General features: G+C 45.9%; 3 protein-coding genes and 1 long non-coding RNA gene across 4 annotated transcripts; 3 read left to right on the forward strand and 1 right to left on the reverse strand.

Moving 5' to 3' along the window:
• Positions 1 to 37: 37 nt before the first annotated feature.
• LOC131261519 (phosphatidylinositol 4-phosphate 3-kinase C2 domain-containing subunit alpha) lies at positions 38 to 16,943 on the reverse strand. Its single transcript, XM_058263575.1, is given in 11 exon segments — positions 38 to 943; positions 1,021 to 1,265; positions 1,342 to 1,538; positions 5,967 to 6,167; positions 6,244 to 6,636; positions 6,704 to 9,449; positions 9,528 to 9,716; positions 10,883 to 11,395; positions 13,913 to 14,769; positions 14,806 to 15,374; positions 16,815 to 16,943. Coding segments are annotated over 10 exon segments (6,027 nt in total). The 5' UTR covers positions 15,312 to 15,374; positions 16,815 to 16,943; the 3' UTR covers positions 38 to 763.
• LOC131261520 (proteoglycan 4-like) lies at positions 2,422 to 4,275 on the forward strand. The gene is made up of 3 exons (XM_058263576.1): positions 2,422 to 2,508; positions 2,588 to 2,702; positions 2,778 to 4,275. The coding sequence occupies exons 1-3, from the start codon at positions 2,422 to 2,424 to the stop codon at positions 4,226 to 4,228; spliced, it is 1,653 nt and encodes a 550-aa protein (XP_058119559.1). The 3' UTR covers positions 4,229 to 4,275.
• A 1,407-nt stretch (positions 16,944 to 18,350) lies between the features above and the next one.
• Positions 18,351 to 18,961, forward strand: LOC131259699 (uncharacterized). Its single transcript, XR_009178130.1, has 3 exons — positions 18,351 to 18,466; positions 18,535 to 18,719; positions 18,796 to 18,961. It is a non-coding gene; the product is annotated as an uncharacterized LOC131259699 (long non-coding RNA).
• A 1,190-nt stretch (positions 18,962 to 20,151) lies between these two features.
• LOC131272830 (splicing factor 3A subunit 2) lies at positions 20,152 to 21,150 on the forward strand. The gene is made up of 2 exons (XM_058274695.1): positions 20,152 to 20,250; positions 20,320 to 21,150. Exon 2 carries the CDS (start codon positions 20,324 to 20,326, stop codon positions 21,098 to 21,100), a length of 777 nt encoding a protein of 258 aa, XP_058130678.1. The 5' UTR covers positions 20,152 to 20,250; positions 20,320 to 20,323; the 3' UTR covers positions 21,101 to 21,150.
• Positions 21,151 to 26,185: the final 5,035 nt, after the last annotated feature.

The following is a 26,185-nucleotide window of genomic DNA, read 5'->3' on the forward strand; positions in this document are numbered from 1 at the left end:
GCAGTAGGAGAACACCGTTGTTAGGTGATTGGCGATGTAAATTTTAATATAGGTATATTTGCTTCATCTTTACCTCGCGCCCCACGGGCCCAGCCCCGGGTCATTCCAAACGCCTAGTCAGCAGTAGCTGTTTGTTTTGGTATACCTGGCCTCCGGCCGGCCACGGGGGGAAGGTTTATGTTTACCTGTACCAACGCTTTTCAAAAATATGAAAATAAATAAAAATATCCTTTCTTTATGATACAACACTTAGCAAATGCAAAGCACAAAGCTACAGACAAAAAGAAAACACGTGGAAACTAAGTCCTTACCGAGCACACGCACTATCCCTTAGCTAACCTAGACATCACTTCGACGAGGGAACCTTGGTTGAAGGCGGTGTCCTTTTTACATAGCTACTTTTATAAGAAAATTATACACACGGAAGAGAAAATAAATGGAAAACATAAAATAGACTTTCTAAAACGGCTATTTGCAGCATCGAAACCGTGTGCAAATGATTCCGGGCATTGCGAACATATTATCTAGCATTTGCTGTGCCACAGAAATGTCTGTGATCTTTTACAGCAAAACGTTACGGACACTAACGGAATACGGACATGTATAGATCACTCTCGCTCTCTCTCTTTTTCATCATCTTCTTTGCTTTGAGTATATCGTGACAACCTAGCAGCGGACATATAAGAAAGTAGTTAGACAAAAATAATACAATGAAATGCACAGCGACAGAGTAGCGAGGAACACAGAATGAGACGTCGTCCCACTAAACCCGCGACAGGTATCCGAGCTGGTACCACTGTAACGTTTCCCGCCGCAGATCAATCTCAGCCAGCGGAATCTCGAACCCACCGAGGAACGCATTCTCCTGCAGCGAATCATGCGACCAGATGGTCACCTGCAGCAACTTCTTCTGGATGAACTCGAGCGGGAGCCGGTACTCCAACTGGGGAAAGATTTGCGAAACAGATCTCGGGTTAACTTTTGCTTTCCTTTAAGGGTCTCGTTAAGTGACAAACATACCGTTTCCATAAAGCTAGGATTGCAATTCTTCCGGACGACTTTGGTCTTGCGCTTCGTGGCCTTCGAGCTGTCCGGCTTGAGGTACACCTTGACGTACGTGTTCGGCGGTTGGCCACCGGGCGTCGTCGGTAGCGCTTGCGCGTGGTGAATCATCACGATCAGCGTGTCCCGGTGGTACTGCATTGAAATCTTTATCTTGCCACCCACCTGCGGCGGCTGGTTGTCCTCCATTGCGGCGGGAATACCTAAAAAAAAAAACAAAAACAAAATACACATGATGAAAGGGTCCTAAAAGCCATCCGAGGCCATCCAAATACTCACCCTTCACCTTGGCCGAGTTGATGTCGGCCTCCTGTTGGTCGCGCAGCAGCGGATGGAAGAATGTGTAAACTAGTTCGGAATGTGCAATTTCATCGGCCGAGTTGAAGAGCGATATGAGAAACTGGCGAATCTCTGGAAGACGACGTTCGGCCACGACTTTGACGTTCGAGCGCCCGACGTGTATACCGGATGGTAAACTGAGGGGAGGGGGCAAAAAGAAAAAAAGATACCAACAGGATTATTACCTCACATCGACTCTGAAAACCATATTTCTAATGTCGTCACCACCAAATGGAGAAAACCTTCAAATCTCTTATCAGAACTAACGGTAGAACATTGTCGGAGGGTTTTAACAACGCCATCAGCAGATGCCGCGCTAGCCAGCAGTAAAAAAGCAACCGATTGTCAATTAAGATAACAGCGGCCCTTTTCGGTATCGTACCGCATAAGATACTAGAGTTCTGAACGATGGGACCAAGCCATAACCTCGTTGTGGTACGCAAAATCACCGGAGAAAAGTACAACTACTTATTTGTGTAGTTCGTGTCGAGCCGGGCGACATTCCTCGGGACACATTTTTGCTTGCGATCCTTTCGCCACAGCTTCGTCCCCCGACGTGAAGTTTTATATATCGACGTCGTTCGGTTGTTTCAATGAAACAATTCCCTCCACAACACCCGATAAGATATCGGCACAACCGATCGGACGTCAAATCAACACCGGCGATGCGCGGCGTCGGCCTTCAATCATCATCCCCCCGCAGGTGCCCTAACACAGGGTAACAGGTACTATCTACAAGTGGGTGCCATCGGCAGAGAGACAGAGAGAGAGAAAGGGAGAAGAATTGGTGTGTGTGTGTGCGCTTACGATAGCCAAACCGTCAAACCAAACTGAACCGAGTGTACGAAGGGATCGAATCAGTCATCAAGTGTCATCGCCAGCGGTTGGTTCCTGGCCACTGACCGCATTCAGAGGCGAATCCGAAAGGTGTTCAAAGGTTGGCGAGATATCGTTTTACATTTTGGAGGTAAACATTTCCCGGTGAAGGGGCAACACAACGCCATACAGGAGTACGCCAAGATGGGACTGAAGTTGAAGTGGTTCCGGCGAAGAATTACCTTCGACGGGATTCCCCCCGCACCGGAAAGGAGTATTCGCCGAAAGGAGGTAAACATTGAACAGAGTGGTGAGAGATCTTTCCTTGGCATATCGATGATGATAAATGTTTCTCTCCGACAAAACGCAGGCTGCTAGTGGGACCGTGACGGGTGTCTATCGACAAAGTACAAACTTTGAGGACTACATTGAACCGGTTCGAACGTCCTTTTGGGAACCACCGCCGCAAGCGATCGCGCGAGCCAGTACGTATCCGGAGGCGTTGTCCCAAGAATCGAGAGAAAACCGATCTAAATTGTTCTCCCAATGGTCCATTCTAGCATACCGTACGAGTAACCCGACAAACACCACGTCTACAAACGGACCGTCGTCCTCTTCCCTCTCGATGACACGAGGTGGAACAATTGTTGCGTCTACTAACTCCATCAAAGCACCACCCGCCGTCGTCCCGTTGCCCGTTCCCACCACCATCTCCTCCGTCAGCAGACCGCAGCCAACGACGAGTACTGATACGGAAGATAAGATAGGTGGTCGCACTGGTAATGGTGCGCTCCGGCATGATACGCCACCCGAACCGACCTACACGCCTCCTCAGCCGCCGGTGCGGAAGGGACTCGTCGGGAAGGCGAAGTCACTGGGGAACCTCGCGAATGCGACCTCTCCCACTAGCTCCGGTGGCAGCGAAAGATTCCCACGGGATGACGGTAATAGTTCCGACGACTCTACCAGTGGTTATGTGACGTCGTACGAACTTCGGTCGCCCCGCTCGGTGGAGGTACTGAGTGGTCCAACTCCACCGAGGACTCCCAAGCCAGATGCACCGGCACGCGTTCCACCAGTGACAGCGATTCCGAGGACAACGTCAAGTAATTCGCTTCCCTCCAAAGGTGATTCTGCGCCTGTAAGTCCTCCAGCTCAGCGGAAACCAGTGGAAGTTGAGCCGGATTACATTGTTCCGCTTGCGCCGGAGGACCCCGAACCAATCTACGACTCGTTCGACGCCATCTTTGAGCGTGTTAAGGTGCGCAAACCTGCCAGTCCGGTGTCGCAACGATCCGCACCGAGTACGCCGTCGACACCATCGCCACCAACGCCAAGGCAGAAGGAATCTCCAAGGGCAAGGGTTGTGGCGACAAGCGTACCGAACCCGGCCCAGTCCCCGCCACAGCCGAAGTCCATTTTGAAAAAGCGAGCTCCTGCACCGCCCGCCGTGGTGGAGGCTATGTCCAGTATGGTGGTAGACCCCGTTAGCGAACCGGTGATGACTATTCCAACGCCTCCACCACGATCGACACGCGGTGCTCCGACGAGTAAGGATGTTCCGGAGGCCATTCCTGAGCCAGTGAAGGTGACGATCCAATCCCCTCGGAAGGAAGAGGACATTCAAATGATTCCCCAAGTGGCACACTCCGTCGACCACAACCAAACGACCGACGATGATTCCGATGAGGACTTCAATTGGGACTTCGTGCAAAGGCATCGATCCAGCATCAACCAAACGATGGCCGCCCAGACGCAGATCGATCCGGAAGTGTTGCGGAATGCGCCGGCCTCACTTCTGCAAGGTCCTTCCTCTACCGCGCCGTCCCAATACACCCGCAATCCGAGCGAACCCGTAGCACAACCACGAACGCTTCGGGGGATGCGCAATCAGAGGGCCCGGCCACAGGAGGCGGAACCAATCAACAGGGACGATCGCAGTGCGGTGGCCAAACCCCAGACAACGCGAGCGCGTGCCAGCGATTCGAACTGCTCGGAAACGTCCGCCTGACCTGCGTTCGCTGATTCACGTATAGATTAAAACGGGAAGGTAGAGATTAGGCGTGGGCGTTGTGTCGAAGTGTGTCGAATAAATGGTATCCAATGTGCCGTACAGAACGAATTACCGGAGGGATTTTCATTTACGGCTCGCGGTATGATCCAAATGAGACAGTGACGTGACGTGGGGGGTTTCTCCCCTTTTGACAGGTTATCGGAAAGGTGAGTAAGTACAATCATCATCATCATCATCATCATCACAAGCGACTTCGATGATTCAGTGATACAAACATTCCGCACGGTAAATCTGTTTATCAACACAGTGACAAGCTTATGATTTCATAACGCTGATAGAATTTTGTTTGATTGGTAACCGTAACTTCGGTTGTCAAATAATATTTTTCTGCAAAGAAAATATGAACAAAAGGATTTTGTAACATTTTATAGAATTTGGGGTCAAATCCTTTCACACACAGAGAATTGGCAACAGTATAGAGAGGAAATGTTGTGCCTTTTAACTAATACTGAGATACTATCCACAAGAACATTAAAATACCGATCCAAAAGGACATTAAATTTGATTACGGGAACAATCAATTCATAACAAGTTTTTGTTATTAGGAAAGTATTTAAGGAGATAGATAGATTAAGTTACCAATTTTTGTCTTTACTCCAGCGTTTGCATTAACAAAAAATAGACAAGTTTTAACGACTTTTCATGGAAAAACGGAAAACGCTAGCAACTTTCTTTTGAGAGCAAAACGAAGAGTAGCATTTCTTTTAAATTTAGAATGCAGAAATGTGACAACTTTATCATTTAAATTGAATCTGTAGTGGCCAAAACATTAAACCAACTACGTTTGATAATGTGGTGGAACTTTCAACTTCATCGCGGAACGAACTTGTTTGAAATTGTGAGACATTTCCTTCCGAACTCAGCTGATTTGGATGTTTGACCATAGAGTATGGTATGCAGTGCCTACCGCAATTAAACAACTTTACTAGAAAACATTATAAAGAATACGATCCAGAGTTTTGGACATACCTTAAACATACAGTAAATCAAAGATCATCGAGGGAGTTGAACCGGTCAAATATACTTGATATGGTTAATATACCCCTGCGAACCCTTACTTACACGAATCTTAAAGGTAGGACCGAGGTTGCGTGGCCTTGAAAAACATCCCTACATTTACTGGCCGTCGGAAAATTTTTTAAAGTACTTAAAAAATGTAACTTTACAACATAAATTACTTCATTTGATTTAGCTTGGTTAACTTTTTTCTTATCGCCGGCGAAAATTTGCCTTTTCTTTTAGATGCAAACGTTATTCATTTAATTTCGAATGTTAGATTTTTTTTGCATTCACAAGCTTTGAGAAATAGCTATAATTAATTTCACACAAAAAAATGTTTTCAAAAAATGATTTCAAACAGTTATAATTTACAAGGCCATCCTTGCTTTGAATAAAACTAAATTTAAATTTTTTCTTCGAAAAGTACGAAAAGAAAAGATATAACAAATAAGAATTTATAAATTACGACGATAGAATTTAGTAAAACATAACCCTATCTTTTCTAAACAAACAACAAACAAAATAAAGTCCAAGTTATACCAAAGCGAAGAATTCATCTATTATTTTAGAAGAAGAACTGATATCTCATAGCGTCATTAATATTTTAACGAACATCGGACGATGGAAAACCCAAAAACAATCTAGCAGAGTACTGAGTTATTATACCATAACTTACCTATGCAATTTGGCTAACGGAAAGTGAAGGCAGAGCTTCTGGTGGAACTCACAGAATTCCTTGTACGAGCGGAACAGATACGCCGCGTCCGGCTGATGTTGCCGCTCCACCCGAAGGATGTAGGTGTAATACTTTTCCTGATCGTACCGCTTCTGGTAACCGTGCACGGCTACCGTCTTCAGCCGACCATCTTGGGCCATCCTGGGGTTACCATGAGAAAGAAGAAACGTTAGAGAATCTCCGCGCGGGGTCGGTTTATATTCGCTCCTCGACTTACGTGTAGACCCTTGGAATGAAACTAAGCAGCTCACCGTCGCCCGTCTCGGCGGAGAACTTCATCTGGGCGATGTTGTGGAGGAAGAAGTTGAACTGCGTGAACCACGACTTGAGCGAGATGTGGATCATCTTGGCGAAGGTGGCCGCCGCCTCCGGGTTCGACTGGCCCGGTAGGAGCGCATTGCGCACGTAGTTGACCGCCTCGACCGTCACCCCCGGTATGCCGGACGTGGTCATGAGCGCGAACATGTGCAGCAGCAGGTCGCTGTGGCGGCGCACAATATTGAACGCCGTGCAGCACAGGTCGACGAACTGGTGGAACTTGGCCGATGGCCGATCGCCACCGTTTATCACATACGCCATATCGGAGGTCAGTACGAATGGCGTTCGATCACTGGGAAAGGGAAGATAACGATGTTAAAGTAAAGTCTCGTGGGAACAAAACAACACCGGGGTCATACCGTTTAAAATTGCCAAACATCTGCGCGTCACCGAGAAACTTGCCGAAGTCGATGTGAAACAGATGTCCGGACGTTTTGAGCATAATGTTATCGTTATGCCTATCACAAATCCCTAGGATGTAGGTCGCGACCGAGTAGCCGGCGCACGAGCGCGTAAAGTTCTCCACCGCCCGCTGGTACTCGAGCTGGGACGGGTTCTGCTTGGCCAACCATTCCGCGATCGACTTGTCCTTGAACGAACCCGTCACGCCCCACTCGACCTGGATCTTGCGCAGCGTCTCCGAGTCGGACACGAGCTCGATCATGCCCCGCTTATACGCCGTCGGCACGCAGTTGAACGTGACCATCTTGAGGTCGAGCCCCTCGCGCAACCACAGCTTGTCCATGATGCGCACCATCTGTATGGTGAGTGCGTCCTGCTGCAGGTCGTCCCCAGCCTTGAAGATGGCCGGCACGCTCACCCTGTCCGGGCCAGCGAACACAATCTTCAGTGGGAGCGTGTTCGAGTTGAAGAAGTTGCAGTTGCGCACGATCACCCCGGTCACTTCGGCGGCGGGTTCGAGCGGCAATACGGTCGGTGCATCGATCAGCATCTGATTGACCGACTCGAGGCCCTGCTTGAGCACCTGCAGGCGGTGCGAGTCCTTCGCCATCTTGACGCTCTGCGCCACCTCGCCCAACCGCTTGCACATCATGTTCTGCGAGAGAAACCGACCGGTTAGCTTCTCGCCGCAGATCGCCAGCAGCGCGCGGAGCATCAGCTGGTTGCGCCGGTGGTAGCGCGCCTGGTTCATCAGCACCTCGTCGCAGGCGGTCTCCTGCGTGTCGATCATGTTCTGGGGCGCTTCGCCCGGTAAGCTGTGCAGCAGCAGCCAGTAGAGGTGATGCGCGATGCGAGGCGATTCGAGCGCCTTCCTGAGGAGAAGCATCGCCAGCGGGGATCCCTCGTACGTGTCGTGCTTGAGGGCCTGCAGCAGCTGAGGCAGGTAGTCGATGAACTCGTCGTTTGCCATCGCCGCGATCCACTCGACCGCCTGTCGGCGCACTTCCAAGTCGGGATAGCGAGGCAACAGCAGCTCGAGCGCCTGCACCGGAGTGAGAGCCGTCCACGACTTGATCAGCGCGTGCAGATCCGCCAAGCACGCGTAGTCCCAGCTGTGCGCGGCATGCAAAATCTTCGGAAGAGCGTGCGGAAACCGATGCAGGTAGTGACGCTTCTCCCACAGCACCTCACGCTTCTCCAGCTTGTCCGGCGAGTAGCCCTGCTCGGCCGTATCGATCAGCTCCTGCTGCAGGTTCCGATCGAGACTGTGAAAGTCCAGCTGCACCACCGGCGGTAGGTTGCGGATCGGTTCCGGGAACACGACCGCACCACCGTAGCTCGGGATCTCGATGCCGAGGATCGGGAAGCTTCCACCGATCGGGTACGTACCCTTGGAGGGAGCGGGACCGAAAAACTTGTCCGTCGTCGGGGGCCACATCGGTAGCAGGTACGAGCCTTGGATCATTTTGCGTTCGAAATCGAAGAATTGCAGCGAACACCAGCCGAGTTCGATCTTTGCCATCCGCCCGGCACCATCCCCCGTGGTATGGTGGTCTGCATTTGTTGTTCCCGATCCTCCCCCTCCACCACCTGTTGATCCTCCACCTCCTCCTCCTCCTCCACCGCCAGTGGTTGATCGTCCCTCGGCATCACTTCCGCCATCGACCGGTTCACGAACACAACCGTACAGCACCAACACAAGCCGAGCCTCGCGCGGTAACGTACACACCGGGTTGCGGAACATGATCCACGAGTTAAATGTCAACCGGGGGTAGATACCGGACAGTTCGTTCGAACACTGCACCACATACGGTTCGCTGATGTACCGCGCGCCATGATAGATCTGCACGCCCAGATTGTACTCGTCGTGCCGCCAGTGAACCGGTGGCCGATGCAGACACGACACGTTCACCATCACCGACTGCGAGATGCCGGAGATCGAGATCGGGTTCGCGTTGTACTCGGGCACGTTGACCGTGAAGTTGACGCGGAATGCCTGCGCGTAGATCTCCAGCAGACCCTGGATCGCGTTCCGCACCTCGTTGCACCGGTAGCGGATCTGCTGCGGGATGGTGCGCGGCCGCAGCTTCACCTCCGCGTAGTCGCCACTCTCCGACACGATGGCCAGGTTGCCGTTCCCATACGCGTGCCCGTCCCCGGAGTCCCCGTAGCTGTACACCGTCTGCCCGTGATCGCAGCACGCCCTCAGATCGTCGATCGACTTTGCTATCTCCAGCGTATCGAGCGGTCCGAGCAGGTTGCAGATCGCCTTCACCGCCTGTATCACGCCGGAACAGGTGAGTATCGAGCGGCCGGACGGACCGTCGTCGGCGAGCGACTGCAGCTTCTCGATCTCCGCCTCGAGCGTTTCGAGCAGGATCATCAGATCGTCGTAGCAGATCGAGTACGACGTCTCCTTCGGTACGAGATGCTCCAGCCGCATCTCCGCGTCCTGCGCGTCGTCCTGGGCGGTGCGCGCGATCGCTCTCATGATGCGCGCCGTCTTCGGGATGAAACCGAGCTGGACGTCGTGCTCCAGCTTCACGCTGTCGTGCACGCACTGCAGCTGATTGAGGCGCGTTCGGCCGCACAGAATCTCCTGTATACCGATCGCCTTCAGCACGTAATCGCTCACCGCGTGTAGTATCTGGCCCTCGAGCGAACAGTACACCTGGGCGATCACATGTTCCACCGTTGTCGTAACTGCGCAACAGCAAACAAGCAAAGAATGTATTAGTTCAAGTTCTTTGGAAAACCCGGATTCTAATCAACGATACTCACTATCACAGGTAAATGGTATCGGTGGTCCGTAGCCTTCCAGCTGGCCCTTCGGGTGGTCCTGTCCGCTAAAGCAGTCTAATGCGGGATGCACCAGCAGCTTGATGCTCGTGCCTTCCGCGTAGCGATGTTCGAATTCTGCCGCCACTATGTGGCCCACGTTCGTACCGAGGTGATCGTAGCGATATTGACCTAGGGAGAAGAACAATAAGATAATATTATTTGACAACAAGACATTTATCATCTTAGTTCTTGTCACTTTTATCGCAATTGATCGATTATTCAGTTAATTTCTAGTTTGCAAAATCTCTGCTTTAGTTCCAACAAAGTGTTGATTCTTTTTCTTTAAGTTTTGGACGAGGTCGTTGAATTTGTTTTTGCAAGCCATTCGAGCCTCATTAGCATAGACCAGGGGTCGGCAAAGTCAGGCCCGCCAGGTGATTTATCCGACCCGTAAGAACATTTGAGTACTATTTACATACGAAAAACCCATCTTAATTTTTATCGAATTTGTTTATGATGTAACGTTTGTTTTCTTATCCTAAAGCTGAAGCTTGTAATTGTGGAACGAGGTTTTCAATATCAGTCCAACTTCCTCTTATACTTTTGATAAGACTTTTTCTATTGTATTTGCATTATTGAGCATTCTAAATTTCCTAGTTTTGTGAATTTCGTGTAAGTTGATTTATTTGTTTATTGCTGAGAGTACGGCATTGAAACCAAGATATTGTAAAATAATTTTAATAGAGGATTGATTTCAACTAAAATTAAGGAAATTAATCAACAGAAATCAAAAAGTTGAACGATAAAATTTGAAATTTTTTATCTTGCATCACTTTTTTATGTAACTTTACTATGTAGAAAGTTGATACTCCATTCAACAGGGTTTAATATTATTTTGAAAATGTCATTATTATAATCATTAATTCATCTCATTAAATATTAATTCATCGTCATTAATTCATTCATTCATTCATTCGTATTAATTATATGATCGTTTAACGTGTCCGGCCTGCGCTTTCGGGTTGTTTATCATCATCTGGCCCTTTTTAGAAAATGTATGACGACCCTTGGTATCGACTATTTTTGGAAGGAAAACAAAACGCTAATGCTAACACTGCATTACAATAAAAAAAGGTTTTCGAACCCACTTATACATTCATTTTAACAAGTTCAATAAAAAAGGTTAGAGATTGTTGCAGTGCATAAAAACAAATGTTCTAACAAAGCCTACAAAAATGTACACAAAGCTACCTAATCCCCCAAAAAACGATCAAAAGGTTAAAAGGTCCCCTGCTAGGTCGGCTAGTGTTAAAAGATTAGTGCCTGCGTCGTTCGTCCGACGTTCCACCACGTACCTCGCAGCTGCTTCACCATGTTGTAGAACGAAATCAGCTCCTTATCGTAGCTCTTCCGCACCACGACGTTCTCGTACAGCTTGTACGGCGTGGTGCGCCGCTCGGAGCCGCCAGTCGCTTTGCGTTGCATCACCTCGTACGTTGGCGGTTCGCTCGGCACGACGGAACCGGCCAGCATCGGATGGTAGAAGCTGCCGGCGGTGTTTCGTGGCGGTAGTGGCGGCGGTTCCCCGTGCTCTCCGACGCCGCTCGCTGCCTTTGGACATTCCTCGGCATCGTGTGGCAGCGGAGGCACCCATCCGTAGGCGACGGAACCGCTGCCGGGGGTGCCGGGTGGCAGGGAACCGATCGCACCGTACAGCAGGGAAGCAGGTGGCGAAAGCGGTGTGGCCGTTTTGTCCGACAGCGAGCGGTTGACGACCGCATCGTACACCGGATCGGAATACTGCGTGCCACCGGTGTAGATGTAATCGAACGGATCGTAATCCTCGTAGTACGTCGACGAGGTGTCATCTGTGGGGAAACACAGAGAAGGAATAAAGAGAGAGAGAGAACGGTAAGGGACGTGTGGAAAGTTAGTAACAATATTCATAATAAAGTGAGCATGAATTTTGGAACATTAACTTTTCTCCAATTCAAGGGTGATCAAGGTGGTGTGGGTACATTCAGTAAGCTCAAACCTTTCGAATGCTTTCTGCTCTTGGCCGCTCTAAAAGATTTGCGCACACGTATTACTTTGAACATGGTTCGGAACCGGACCGACTTGCCTGTAGCAACAATAACCACCGCAACATCAACCACAACAACAACCGAGAAACGTCTCTACGAACTGTACATTGATTGTTGTGTTTGGTTGTTTAAGGTTTTACAATAAAAGATATGGCCACTTTTGATTACATAACATTACTAAACTTTATTGAGCGTTGATTGTTCTTTCTCTTTCTCTTCTCGTTTCTTTTGTTTGTTTTGCACATTCGTCTAATGCTTTGATGGAAGTTGATTTAAATTTAAACTGATTGTTTTAAATTGATAGTGTTTGGTTTTCCTATATCAGCACCACCATTTAGAACACTAAACTCCGTAAACTCCGTTATCAACTTTAAATTCCACTTGATCGAACCACGTAGTGAGAAGTGTTTTTTTTTCTTAACCGTTCTTTTTAAACCAATCTCCCTATGAAACAGTTTTAGACTCAAAAGGCACTGACTCTTATTTTTGGAGGCAAAGAAAAAGGCACCGGCCAACACTGTGTGTGTGTGGCGCTTGTTTGTTGTGGCCTGTTGTGGTTTTGTGTTTGGAGGCAAAAAGGCGAGTAGAAGGACGGAGCTTGAAGCAGAAACACTTGCTGCCGGACACTAACGGCTTTGGCTACTGCTGACGACGTTGTCGTAGGCCCGCCTTCGAGACGATAGCTGCAGGGTGTATGGTAGTCGCGTCGTACCGATAAGATCGAACAGAGATAAAAACCCCTCACGGGGGAGGATTAAGGAGGTATTCTACGGGGCCGCAGTTATTGCTGAGACGAATTTCTTGTTACGGGCCATTAAAGATAAGAATAGATTTTAGTGCTCGAAAGTGAAAAAAAACCGCTCAGTTTGTTATCTTTTGTACTAATTAGCTCTTAGCGTTAGAAATAGAAGTAGCGTAAAGATAGAAGTTGTCTAAGAATAGGTAAAATAAAAACGGCACTAAACTTATATAGAGAACGATAGCAAGGAAAAGAAAGTCTCTCCCTCGTAAGCTAAGTGAAATTCATTTCACAATTACTTTTTATGCGCGTCGGTCGTCTACGGAAATAATGGCGCTTTAGTGTCTTCCCGTAGCGTGGGTCTCCCACTCGAAAGACGTCCCGCGTCGTTTGCCTTATCGGCAAGACTGCACCAGGAAGCAAGCGCTTTGGGAATTGGTCGTTCGAGCGGAACCCCGCGTGCGGATTCGCTAAACGGCTGGACCAGCGCGATAATCTCTCGCGTCGCTAAACTGCGGGGGCGACCACGCTAAGACGTTTCTAGCGTCATCTCAGTTATAATTTGTTTCAAGCGTATAGTAAAGACGGACCTCGTCGTACGGCCACAACGGTTCATATATTGTACTGTGTTCATAGAGGGAAAGTATGTCAGAAAAGCGTTTTTGTGCCAATACGTCACACGACGTTGCTGACGTGACTTTTACTCCACAATTACAACCGGTCAAAAAAAAAACTGTTTACAGTGGCAACGTAGATAACGTTTCCAGCTTCGGGCGCTTATGTAAGGTTTAACGTGCGACGGGGTACAAACATGTTTCCTTAGGAAACAACAAATTTACGAAATTAAACAAGATAGTGATAATTTCGTTTGAAAAAAAAACCTGACTTTAAGAGTATTAAAACATTAAGGTGCATTTATCAACAGTAAAAATTTTACCAAAAATTATGTGACCTCTTTTGGGGGTAATATGAACCAGCGGGACAACAAGCAGAAGTGTGGATTTGTGGCACGTACAATATTTTAAAACAGCCGGTCCACAAATTGTTTTTCAAGAATTTTTAGCACAATTTACAGCTACATATTTTACTATGGAGAACATAATTTTTACCGGGTTTTGAACTTAAATCAAAGAGTTTAAAAAATAAATTAACCTTCCATCTAATCATATCGATTCCGAAAGAATTATTTTTGATTGAATGGATAGAAGAGGAAAAATGGACCATAGAAAATCATTTGTCTACTGTTCAAATACTTGTTGTAATTTTCTGATCAAATACTTTTTCATGCTTATCCTGTTTAAAATAATATTGAATTGATAAAATGTCCTTATTTTTAAACTGGTCCATATTTACGACCCAACGACGAAAGCGTAGATCGATTGCAAAGCTGTAAACGACGCCCAATCGTCTTTGTCCTACCAGTTTTATGACAACTGTTCCCGTTAACTGTTAACAGCACCCATACTTGTTTCTCCCTCCATGACCCCGTGTTATGGTTTGCTCGCCCGCGCGTCATCACCCAAATCAGTGCTGGTGTGAGTGTGCGGATGCGGAAGGTTTACCTTTGTCGTCTTCGCCACTGCTGCTGGACGAACGGTTGCCACAGAGCAGCGGATCGAACGCCTCCAGAACCGAGACGCGAGAGTTGTCCTCGAACCCGAGATCGATCAGATCGGTGCCGTTCGCGCCCCCGTTCCGTTTGCCCTGCCCCGAGGGATCACTTTTCGGGCGCAGGACGACACTGCTGCCGCTGGCACTTCCGCTGTCCGGGGCACGGGCCGGCGACGGTTGTCTGTTGCTGGCGATGATGACGCTATGCGGCTGGGAATAGGATCTCCCGGTTGCGCCAAGCTTCGGTACGGGCACGACGGCCGTCTCGGGGTTGGCAACGGGCAACGGGGGGTTTGCCGGGGTGGGCAGGGCGGGGTAAAGGGTTGGAGCAACCGATGCCGCGTACGGTTGAGGTAGTGATGATAATGGTTGTGATGCTTGTGGTGGTGCGGCCGTTTGCTGGATATTTGATGATGCTGGGTAAGGCGTCGAGGTGGTGGCGTTGGGGTAGTGGGCGACACCGTAAGCCGATGGTACCACACCGTAAACGGGGGGAGTTATGGTACTCCCGTAGACGGGTGGTGGACCTCCACTTGCCGCAGCCACGGCGTAGATCGGAGGGCTGTTGTACAGTCGCTGAAGCTCTTCCGGTGTGAGTGGTTTCGGTTTCTGATTGGTGTACGGGACCAGCTGCATCGAGGCGGCACTGTACGGACCCTGGAGGTGCGGCGCGGCCACCACCTGCTGCGGTGGTTGTTGCGTTGCCGCCACAGAAAGATATGCCGCCGGATGAAACCCGTACGTGGCGGCGGTCATACTTAAACTACGTTGCGTTTTAAATCCCTGTTCATATGTCGGTGCCGTGTTACTAAAAAAAACAATGGAAAGAAGAAACATTAGTAACCCTGTTTCTATCTGGAACTCCATTCCGGCGCGCCCTTACCGGTGTATCTGATCGACCAATTCCTTTAAATTGTTTCGCGCTTCCTCCTTCGGATCGGGTGGCTTCGGGACTGCATTGAACGATATTAGATCCGCCTCGGCCGTCCCATTGTTGTTGCCCGTTCCCGGTTGCAAGGTGGCCGGATTACGACAATCGCTATGCCGTCGCACCGGACCGGACGAGGATGGACCGGCCGTGGGATCCGTCGGAGGGGCTAGCAGCGAGGATGCCCCACTTGGTGGGAGAACTTTTCCGGTACCACAAGCGACACGGCGCTGCAGGTACGCCCGGTACTCATCCAGCGTCTGCGAGACCGCCTTCGGATCGCGGGCCAGTTCCGGTGTCATTTGGCGCTGCTTGGCCCGTATCTTTTCCAGCTCGAGCGTCTCCATGCTCAAGGCCATGGCGCGCTCGATGTCGGCCAGGTACTTCTTCTCCAGCTCTAGCTCGTTCGGATTCGTGGCCATCGTTTGGCGTTTGTTCGTGTATGTGTATTGTGTTTTTTGTTCAGTTCAGTGCCTTAGGATGTCCTGTTGGAAAAAGAAAATAATAAAAAAGACAAGCTTAAAAAACGATATCCTAACCGTGCTTTTTCATGGAACGCTCGTAATCTCAAACCCCTCGGTTTCACTTCCTTTGCGCTGTCTAGTCCACTTGCTTGAGTTTATCTAACTTCTTGCTTCACATTCTTATCACCAAACTGCGGCTTCCATTGAAGCATGAAACCACATTCGAACGGAGGGACAAGAAACGGAAGGAAAAAAAAAGAAGGGATTTCCAATGTTCCGTTTCTGTGTGGTTGTTTTCCCCCTCCTCACACGTCCGTCGGAACGGCCCGGTGATATGATAATTTTGATAATCAGCTCAATTTTCGGCACTCATTCCCTGCACAACGGGAAGATTGACGGCAACAAGTGTGTGTTTGCGCATTACGTTCTTTTTTTTTCATTTCCCACTGCCAACGCCTGCTATGTTGCGGAAGGTAAACAAATCCTTGATAGGTTGATGCATTCGCCACTGCATTCCGTTCCGTCCGTGACGACGTTCTTTTTGTCCCCTCTCCTCTTGCTGCTGCAGCATCTCTCAAGGCGACGGACAATCACAAATCCAAACACGTCGATTAATGTGACGGCTGTTGATTGAACGTATCGCATTCGTCCCTCCGTTCGCTGTGGCTGTTTGCATCTTCACTCACGGGATCGCTAATCATCATAACAATCTGTCGGTGCGATCGGGGACAGCACGAGCAGGTCCGGGAGAACGAAGACGTAACACGCAAGCGATCTTTTGTTGTTCCGTTTTATTCTTGCCGTTCCGTGCGCACAGCGCTTCCTGCTTGCCCGGGGTCTTCCGCCCAAACGCCAACGCGCCGCGCACATCTTCTTCTTGGCACACAAATGATATGAATTACCAGACGGAATATGACACACTGGAAGGCTGGAGCGTGATGGAATCATACATTCGCTGGCCTTCTTCCTCTCACCACACGGTGGGGAGGAGTACGTCACTCTGCGGTAGCGGTGATCTGTCCGGTCAAAGAAGGCGCTGGCTGGCGGAACACGATTTGATGAATGAAGGTCCTTAACGCGGAGCTGCTAGCTGATGAATGGAGTGCTTTAACCGAAGCGAAAGCAGAAAAAACGACACTTTTTTCTAGCACAACAAATGGTCCATGTGTTTCATCGGTTCGTTTGCACACCACCTACACCGCACCCGACACACACGCACGAAAAAAGCGAAGTAATTATTGCACTTTGCCACAGCTCAACCATTTGGACCACTGGAGCGTGGATCTGGGTGTGGAGCTACGCTTCTTTTTCATACTCGCACGTGCACTTCCACTGCACACAACATCCCACACCCCGCGGGAGACGTTTTCGTGCGGCTTGCTTTGCTTTGCTAACCTACCGCCCGACATCCCAATGTCGGGGCAGAAAAAGCACACAATCCGGTGGGCTGATGGCTCGTACCTTGCGCTTGGTTGCTGTACGCTGATGTGCTACACGGACCGCAAGTGGCCGGTGATGAAAAACAGCATTTTTTGTGATGATTTTTGCCAACGATCGCGCACACGAACGTGAAACGCACCTCACTACTCGATCGACTGTCGCAGAACTGTTTCACCAGCTGTCAAACGATGAAAGGTGCAACCTGCGCTGAACCTGACAGATCGCTTTTGTTCGAAAAAATCGAAATCGAAATTAATTTCGTATTCGAAAATATAATTTTACGACAAATCACCATTTTGGAACAAGCAAAATTCATCAAAATGATCTGTAAAAATACCCAACCAGCCTGGAATTGGGTGGCATTTGAAAATTGAGCAGGCCGGAGAAAACTCCATACAAAAAAAACCAGCTCTCGCGGACTTAGCCGATTTTTGCGATGCCACTCTTGACGATTGCCGTCCGCAGATGACGCGATAGCGGCGGAGACACGTCGCTCGCGGACTTAGCCAAATTTTTCGATCCCGCTCTCGAAAATAGCCCGCCGCAGATGCCGCGATAGCAAAGGAGCGTCCTTTTTGTGCGATAGAACGCGCGCGACGATGTGCGTTTGGATGTTTTTTCCCCTTCGCACGGCGCATCGCACACGCAGAGTGATTTTGACACATCGAAGTAAACAAAGCAGCACGGTAAGTTCGCTAAAGTTTTTTGCTGATAATTACATGTTATTTTTACATTTTAGCTGTTACAGAGTAACATTTTGCACTATCAAACAACAATCAACCGTTCGACATACGTTGCGGACCCGAAAATGCCCGAAGTTTTTACCGCCGGATGATAAGTTCCGGACAAGCTGATCGAGACGTGGATCCTTGGCAGGCAAATGTAAACAAAGAGGTAAGTTGTGCAGTGAAAGTGAAAGTGTTTAATCCAAATTAGTTTATTGTTTTAAATATTCATTTATGTTCTTGCAGCATCGTGATTTGGGTTTTCAGTGTGTTGTTATTTTTCAATAGCATGACTACGGCAAACGCGGAAAAACTTCAGGGTTGCGATGAATCCAAAACCCCTTTTGTTTTATTTTGAGATCGATGAACGCATCCACCGCTTTGGTTATCAAAAGAGGAACATCGTAAACAATCAAGTAAGCTGTGAATTGTGTATCATTGGGAAAAAATCATTCGCTATTATTTTGTTGTATTCCTGCAGCTTCGTGCAAGTGAATTGCGTTTTGTGTTTTCGTTCTGATTACGCACTGGGACCACGGATCACACAGCATTCACTGCGATCATTCTGGATCATCAAACTCGAAAGACGTACCCATCTATTGTTTAGCAAGATGGACAGCAAAGAAATGCAAACAATCAGGTAAGCTGAAGCAATGGGACTGTTTCAAATTTCGACCGAAATAGTATATCATTTTAATATGATGTTCTATTCTTTCAGAATAGCGAATATAAAGTTTTCTTCATCCGACATTGATCCCTAAATATTGCTTTGCTCTGATTGTGTTCTGTGTTTACAGCTACACAGCCGGTGAAAATCTAGTGTAAGCGCTGTGGCTACGTTTCCATTTGTGATATCCAGCACTTGCACAAAAGACATCGGAAATAACCAAGAGAAAATCTTCCGGAATAGACGTATTGCATCAACTGTTACAAAGGATCATCTATCAGGTGAGGCTTGTTGTGAAAATTATTGAACCGAAATAATGCTTTTCGAAACTTTTGTTGTATTTTTGTAGATTTCCTGCTGCCTCCAGTGTCACCAAACTACGATGAGGTTATAAAAACCTTATAAGTTGTGTTAGTTAGTGGATGTGCGAATGTGTTTATTGAATACACACTTCATTATTAAAATGTGCGAAAGAAAACAGGAGATCACGCATGGAGCATTGATATCGCTAGACTAATCATCGGCAGAAGTCAGGTAATTATACTTCATTAAACTCGTAAATTCGAAAGAGTGCATTGATATCTGTTGAAATATTATTCTTTACTTTCAGTGGTACGAACATTTAAACATGATGTTTGCGAGGACAGGAAATATGCTAGTGAAGACCAACAATGATGTGAAGTAGAAAACTTAACGCTTTCTATTGAAATTAGTTTTTTTTCCAAGCACATTTTATATATCTGTGTTTGGGTTCAGTTTCGATGGTAATCGAAGCTTGCGAGACATCCCAGAATGGAGTTACATGTTGGTAAGTTTTAATACATTTCGACAATAATATTCATTATGCTACACATGTCCAAATGTTAAATGTTTGTGATCTCTTATCTCCTTGATCTTTTATCCAGATTTAAATAATTGATTCGAGAGGATTTCATTCGCATAAATTCGAATACTGCCGTGAACCATTCAGGTAAGGTGAATGTTATAAGACAAATTAAATTGTGTAGGACTTTACTTGGTTACTAACATTTTGGAAACATTCTAGATAATTTTTTCTTCGATACGCGTTTGAAAAGTTGGGCATAACCTGACGTCTGCAACTTTCAACAGCACCAATATCGTGACCCTCAACATCATCATAGCGGATAAACAGGCAGATCAGATGGTAAGCTAATTTTTATATTTACTGTCACAGTAGTAAGGATCGTACCCGTAAGCTTGGCTTCACAAATTTAAAAACAAAAATTTGCTAACATTTGCTTTCATATAACGCCCCAACAGTATTATTCATTCCGTGAAATTTTGTAGAATAATATTAAAATATTGTTATCGTATGAAAAGATTAATGAACAAATCGTGAACATCCGATAACATAGGCATCAACTGTGTTCAGTTGATATCGTAAATAATAAATAACAACTCTGCTATCGTTAACCAAGAATATCAACTCAAAGACGATTTTCACAGATAAGTAATTGTTTTCTTTATTTATTACAGGATGCCGAAGATCGCGTAATTAAACTGTAAGCAACCAAAAAATCGGTAAATAAATAGAGTAAAAGGAAATTATTTTCGTTCAGCGTGTTTATTCGGCGCACGGGCTGTGACGTCACAGCCAAGCGTCGGAGTGAAAGAAACAAATACACCGCGGGGAAAAGTAACTCAAGGCCCTGGGGTTCTCGCGCGCTCACCACTGAAATAGCCCGCGAAGACGCTGCTATCGCGGGGAGTTGTCGCTGCCGGCTATTATTTGCAGATAGCCGGCTATAACCCGCTCAACTCGAGTTTATAGCATTCAAATGGGTAGTTGGGTATTTAACTATTTATTTATTCAAACTTTCATCGTGTCTAAATTCAATTCAAATGAATATCTGCATTTTCGAACAACAATATTGCACTACCTGTTTCATCGTTACATATTCCTTGGTCAAATTCGCAAACACATTTGACATTTCGAAAATCTCAGATTGTTTACAATTCTACACGATTTTCGTCAGACATCTTTTCTTCCCTGCGAAAAACATAACACAAATTGTTTTAACTAAGTTTCTCATATAAATTAAAGGTTTGTAATAATTCTCCTTTGATCGTTTTGCGGTTCTGTTGTAATATTCACCTTTGGCAACTCTTCCAGCACGATGGATTTCCAAAACCGTGCCGGGGGCAAAACCGGCGGCGGAGGCGTCGCGTCCTGGTCCGAAAGCAACCGGGACCGGCGGGAGCGCCTGCGGCAGCTGGCACTGGAAACGATCGATCTGAACAAGGATCCGTACTTCATGAAGAACCATCTCGGTTCGTACGAGTGCAAACTGTGTCTGACGCTGCACAACAATGAGGGAAGCTACCTGTCGCACACGCAGGGCAAGAAGCACCAGGCCAACCTGGCACGCCGTGCGGCGAAGGAAGCCAAGGAAGCACCGTGGGTGATAATGCCGGAGAAGCCGCGCATTGAGCCGAAGAAGTTCGTCAAAATCGGACGTCCCGGTTACCGGGTGACGAAGCAGCGCGATCCGGAAAACGGACAACAGTCGCTGCTGTTCCAGATCGACTACCCGGAGATCACCGACGGTATCGTCCCGCGGCACCGGTTCATGTCGGCGTACGAGCAAAAGATCGAACCGCCGGACCGCAAGTGGCAGTACCTGCTGTTTGCGGCCGAACCGTACGAAACGATCGCGTTTAAGGTACCATCGAGGGAGGTGGAAAAGACGGAAAGCAAATTCTGGACGCACTGGAACAAAAACACGAAGCAATTCTTCCTGCAGTGCTCGTTCAAGCTCGAGCCAAAGATTATTCCACCACCACCACCGAACATGCACCGCCTGCCGCACCCCGGACGTCCAATGTTCAACCCCGTTCCACCTCCTCCGATGGGTGTTGTGCCGGTTCCGGCGCCGCCCAACATGGGAATGTAACCATGAACTGCAGGAGTTTAAAAAATACATTTTACCTTCAATAAAGCTAATTCTAACTATAGACACTTTCTTGCATTTTTATGTTTCTTCGAAAAAGTGCACATAGTCTTTGATGTAAAGTCTGCTTCTATGTGAGTAGATTATAAACGCATCGCCATTTAAGTTCTTGTGGAAAACTGTTTCAAACACTTTGATTGTGAATAAACACATGATGTTATTCTCAAGTAGCGAATACAAAATTTAACACTTTCAATCCTTCCAGATTCCGCCGTGATCGTGCACATCCGCATGGTATCTAACGTTAGAATGGGAAGAGAATGGTTTCCATTCGCAGAATCTTGCGTTATCTCCCTTTCGCCTGGCCGAGCTGAACTCGCAATGTGTCCTCCTTCATGATCCTGCTGCCCTGGTATCGAAAACAGAAAACTCGCACACGTTTTCGCGTTCCAGAGTGGGAAGTTTGTAGATTAGAAGACCTCCAAAAAGGTAGCCAACAGAAAGAGCACGAATGACCATCTTTCCATTCACATTAGGCGTTGATAAAGTTAAAAGTGAAATAGTTAATTTATAAAATAATTGTTGTTGCTTATGGACAAAATGTTCAAAACTGCAGTATTCCGTATGTCCCAAAAATTATATCTTTAAATCAACGTTTTGGTTTTTTTTATTTCAAATTTAAATGTCCTGTTAACAAATAACATCCCGTACATAATTCATGTTTCTTTTAATTTTATTTATTTTAAAAGACACTTCAAAATATGTACACTAGTTCGTTCTCTACTCTGCTAGGAATGTGTATATAGTAACTAACTTCTTCCGAAATATCAATGCATTGCTTTGATAAATATTCTATAGTATTTTCACAACATTTCAACTACTAATGGACTCTGGTATGTAGCTTAGGTTGAAAACATTCTGATGCACTTTATCTAGAAAATGATTAATGTTTTTAGTCTATTTAAAATGAGATTTAATTTTATACATTTTTGTCCCAAAAAGCCGTCTCTACGATACCCAGTGTGCCTTGATCGTACCCCCCTGTGCGGTTGCTAACGATAGAAAGAAATGTCACCATTCTCATTCTGCACCGGTGCGTCTTCTCTTTTCTTCCTTCGCAATCTGGGCCGTCGCTAGCGTAGCCTCCTGCGGATCCTGATCGCCTGGTAGCAAAACCATCGCTTGGTAGCAAAATTTGAACAAATTGCCTCGATTTCGGAGCGCTCCTCGACATCGACGCGAGCAAAAACCGGGTAGCCTCCTTATCGGTGCTGATAGCCTGATATCAGAGGCAGAAATTTGATTCCGTTTGCTTCGATTTCGTTCCCCTTTTCTCGGTGGAATGCGCGGTACCTCCTTTACCCGGGTACCGTGGTACCCTGGTAGCTGAGAAGCCGGAAAACGTGTTGGAATCGGATGCGATTTAGCGATTTTTTTGGAATTTTATTTAAAATGTTTATAGGATGTTCTAGAACCATTTATTTCTTTCAATATTTCTTTCTATATTTTTTACTATCCTGTTTTTGCGGGTAATATATATTCTAATATTGTGGAAAGAATATTGTAATTACAAAACGTAACAAACGTCATTAAGTTTCAATTATCCCATCCTTCTTCTTGTCGCATTCTCCCCACAATTTACAACCAGTTTCTTTCATTTTTAAAACCCACAAAAATGCAGAAAACCATTTAATTTTTATTATTTTTATATTTATTTTTGTCATTAGTTTTATGAATAATAATAATAATGAATAATCGTAATAATATTGTTGCTTTTTCATCAGTATTCTGTTTCACTCCTGTTCAGTTGATGTTATTATTACGTTTGTCTTGTGTTTTTTTTTGTTTTTCTTTCACCTATTTCCATCTTCATCGTTTTCTTTTCCTTCTTCTTTTACTTCTTCTTCTTCTTCTTTTGCTTTATTTTCAGTTTATCAACCTTTTGCTGAATGCGTTTGCTGCACTCCATGCATCCTACGTTTACGCTCATCCTTTCATTCGTTTCGCGCGCGCTACTATACTTAGGTAAAATTTATACAATTTCACGACCAGCTCGAGCCCGGTTCGGCGTGCCACTTGCTATCAATTTCTTCCAAATCCTAATTTCTTAATCGCTTACACCTCCTTCCCCACGGGGGTGGGAGTTGGAGAACGAAAAAACAAAAATGTCTCTACATACACATACACACACACACGAGCGCACGCGTTCGCGCAAAATGATCGCGAGCTGCGAGCACTAGAATCTGCCGCTTGCCGCATGTTTGTTACGCGATTCATCGATCCATCTGGCACTACGCTTACGTTTCTACGGCTACTTCCTTCCTTGTTTTTAGTTCTACTCGAGTTTCTTTTCATTTTGTTTTTCTTCTCCTCAAAAGGTATGTCCTTTTTCATTTTCATTCCACTGTCATGATTTGATTTTATGAGATTTCTCCTCTCTCTCGCGTTCTTCTGTCTTTGATAAAGTTTTTTTTTTCCATTTGTCTTCCCTTTGACTATGTGTACCTTTTTTTTTGTGTGTGCATGGCGTGTGGCAAAAGGGAAATGGATGTTGTGACATACCGCACAACATTTCCCTTTAACGTTACATTTCACAGTTAGATTGTTTTTTTTTCTTTTTTACCTCTACTACACGTTAGCTCCTTCACTTGCTGCTATAGTTAGCTTCCGATAGGAGCGAAAGTACTGGATATTGTGTGTGTTTGCGTGTGTGTTATCTTTAGTTTTTGGTTTATTTACAAACAAAAATAAAGTCCTTCCTTCTGCGACCGTTTTATGGCGTTCGCTTAATAAATCCTCAAATGAAACAAAGAAAAACACGCGAAAACGGCAACTCTTCGATCTTTCTCCTTTAATGGGAGACCAGGCATAAAATATTCCTTTCCACAATGCTTCGTCATTATATACGTCGAGCATGATTTTCCAACACTTTTGTGTTTTACATTTCGTTTTTGGTTAAAAAATGCATTCTCCACTTCTGAATTTGTCTCTGCTTGCGACATGTGCAAAACGGAACGGTCGCTGGAGATCGCGTTGGATGTTCTGTCGTTTAATATGTGTTTGTAATGTTTGCTCTATTTTCGTTTTGTTTCGATCCGGGACGTTTTCGTTTTCGTGCTCCACTTGCTTTCTTTGTTTTGCATTGTTTCACTCGACTTGTTTGTTTTTTCCTACACATCTTACTTCCATTCTTAGCTTTTACTTCCACATATTTTCGTCCTTTCTTCCATTTACCCTTCAAAGTTATGCTTAAACAATCTATTTACAAAGTTTTACATGCATGCAGGGCACCGTCATCGCGTCAAAACTAGTCTTATTTGCTAAGATTCTGTTCATGTTTTCTTTTTTTTTTAATGTTCGTTCACTTTCTATGTCACAAAGATTTTCACTACCAATTCAGGGAGGGAGGGGAGAAAGTCGGGAGACGATTTTTTTGGGGACGTTATTTTCTTAAGGGTGATCGCTACAGGAGGAAAATGGAAAACGAATCAAATAAAAATCATTTATCCCCGTGAAGCAGCTTCCTTTTTCCCTTTCCCCGTTTTTTTTTCAACACTACAATTGCTCTTAAGCTACGCTAAGGATCGTTTTTTTTGTTTTGTCTGTAACATTTTCTGGTATTTTTTGTCCAATTTACTTTGATTGCACGAAATCGATTGGGTTTTGCCCCGATAAAACGAAACGTTACCGGATGTGCTGTTCGCCCACTTTTACGGTTTGCTAGGCGGCTTTTGCTTACTTTTATCATCGTTTCAGGGTGGATGGAAGAAGGTTTTACTACACATTCGCTTATGCTTTACACTGCGGGGACAAAACATGCAACTCGTTTCTACATTTGTCTGAGATATTCGTTACGAGCGAGATATTTCCAGCGTTGGGGGGGTTATACGTGGGGATCGGTAGTGGGAGTCTGCCCTTAGCATCATCCTCCTTGCCACTCTCGTATGATACAAAATCGTAATGTGCTTCTCTTCGAACCTAGTTTGTTCACATCACACTACACATGCCTACAGTTTGCTGCATTTTCAATTTTATATTGCTTTTAAGATTTCCTCCATCAACCGTCATACGTTGGGTGCGGCTTTTCCTTTTTTTTCTTTAATTTGTTGCCGGCGATCTATTTGATAGTACTTTTTAGCTTGTTTGCTTATTTGCTTGATTCTCTTATCATTATGATCAGTTTGTCTGCCATCGATTTTTCTTTTGTTTGTTTCGTTTAAGCTTCTGTGTTTTTCCTTACTCATCAAATTGTCTACAAGACTATCTTCCACCATCGCGTGCTAGCCGCTAGCTTTACACCACCATTGTCGTTTCATTTATTTATTTATATTGGCTCACATTTCATTTAAAACCTACACACTGAACATGCCTTTTCTCGCGAAGTTGGGGCAACATTCATGTTGATTTCTTTTTTCTTTTACAAATAATTATTTTTCTTTAGTACGTTTTCCCTTTCTCCACCCAAAACGTACACCCACACCTACACACGTGCGCTCAGCTAGCGTCACTCACTCGAGACGAAAGCTTGGAAAAAGGGGCTTTCCAGATTTTCCTTTTATCTTAAATTGTCAGTCAGAACACAGCAAAATAGGGAAAAGATCGCTGTCACGCAAACACGAACACACATACACACACAGACACATTAATGGAACGAAGTAATCGAGCCGGCCCTACAAACGGATATGCATTTCACAAAGTGGAGCCAATTGCTCCAAAAGAAACATTCTCCACGCGGTGTCTGAAGGAAAGATCAATGCTTGCTCGCTTGATATACTGTCTCTACTTGTGTTCAATGGTCTATTTCTGGTTCACTCTCTCTTTCTGACTCGTTTATATTTTTTTTTATAAATGTTTCGTTTGTTTGTTTGTTTGTTTGTTTGTTTTTCTTTATCATTTACGTGTTTGTATTACTTTGTTTTCTACTCTTTTACTTTTCTCCGTCCTGTGAGTCTATTGTTTCTATTATTCTGCCTTTGATTTATTATTGTTTGCAAGATTTACCTGTTTTCTTCTTGTTTTTAATTTTAATTTTTCACTTTTATCATTAAAAATACCCTGTAGAAGCGTAGGACAAGTGGGTGAAATAGT

The sequence above is a fragment of the Anopheles coustani genome, chromosome 3, assembly GCF_943734705.1.
Source record: "Anopheles coustani chromosome 3, idAnoCousDA_361_x.2, whole genome shotgun sequence".
NCBI lineage: Eukaryota > Metazoa > Arthropoda > Insecta > Diptera > Culicidae > Anopheles > Anopheles coustani.

Bases quoted from the DNA above. Each gene is read 5' to 3' on its own strand.
- LOC131261520 (XM_058263576.1), top strand. From the start codon at position 2,422: ATGGGACTGAAGTTGAAGTGGTTCCGGCGAAGAATTACCTTCGACGGG. The intron at 2,509-2,587 runs GTAAACATTGAA...GACAAAACGCAG, and splicing joins GGAGTATTCGCCGAAAGGAG to GCTGCTAGTGGGACCGTGAC. The intron at 2,703-2,777 runs GTACGTATCCGG...GGTCCATTCTAG, and splicing joins GCAAGCGATCGCGCGAGCCA to CATACCGTACGAGTAACCCG.
- LOC131272830 (XM_058274695.1), top strand. From the start codon at position 20,324: ATGGATTTCCAAAACCGTGCCGGGGGCAAAACCGGCGGCGGAGGCGTC.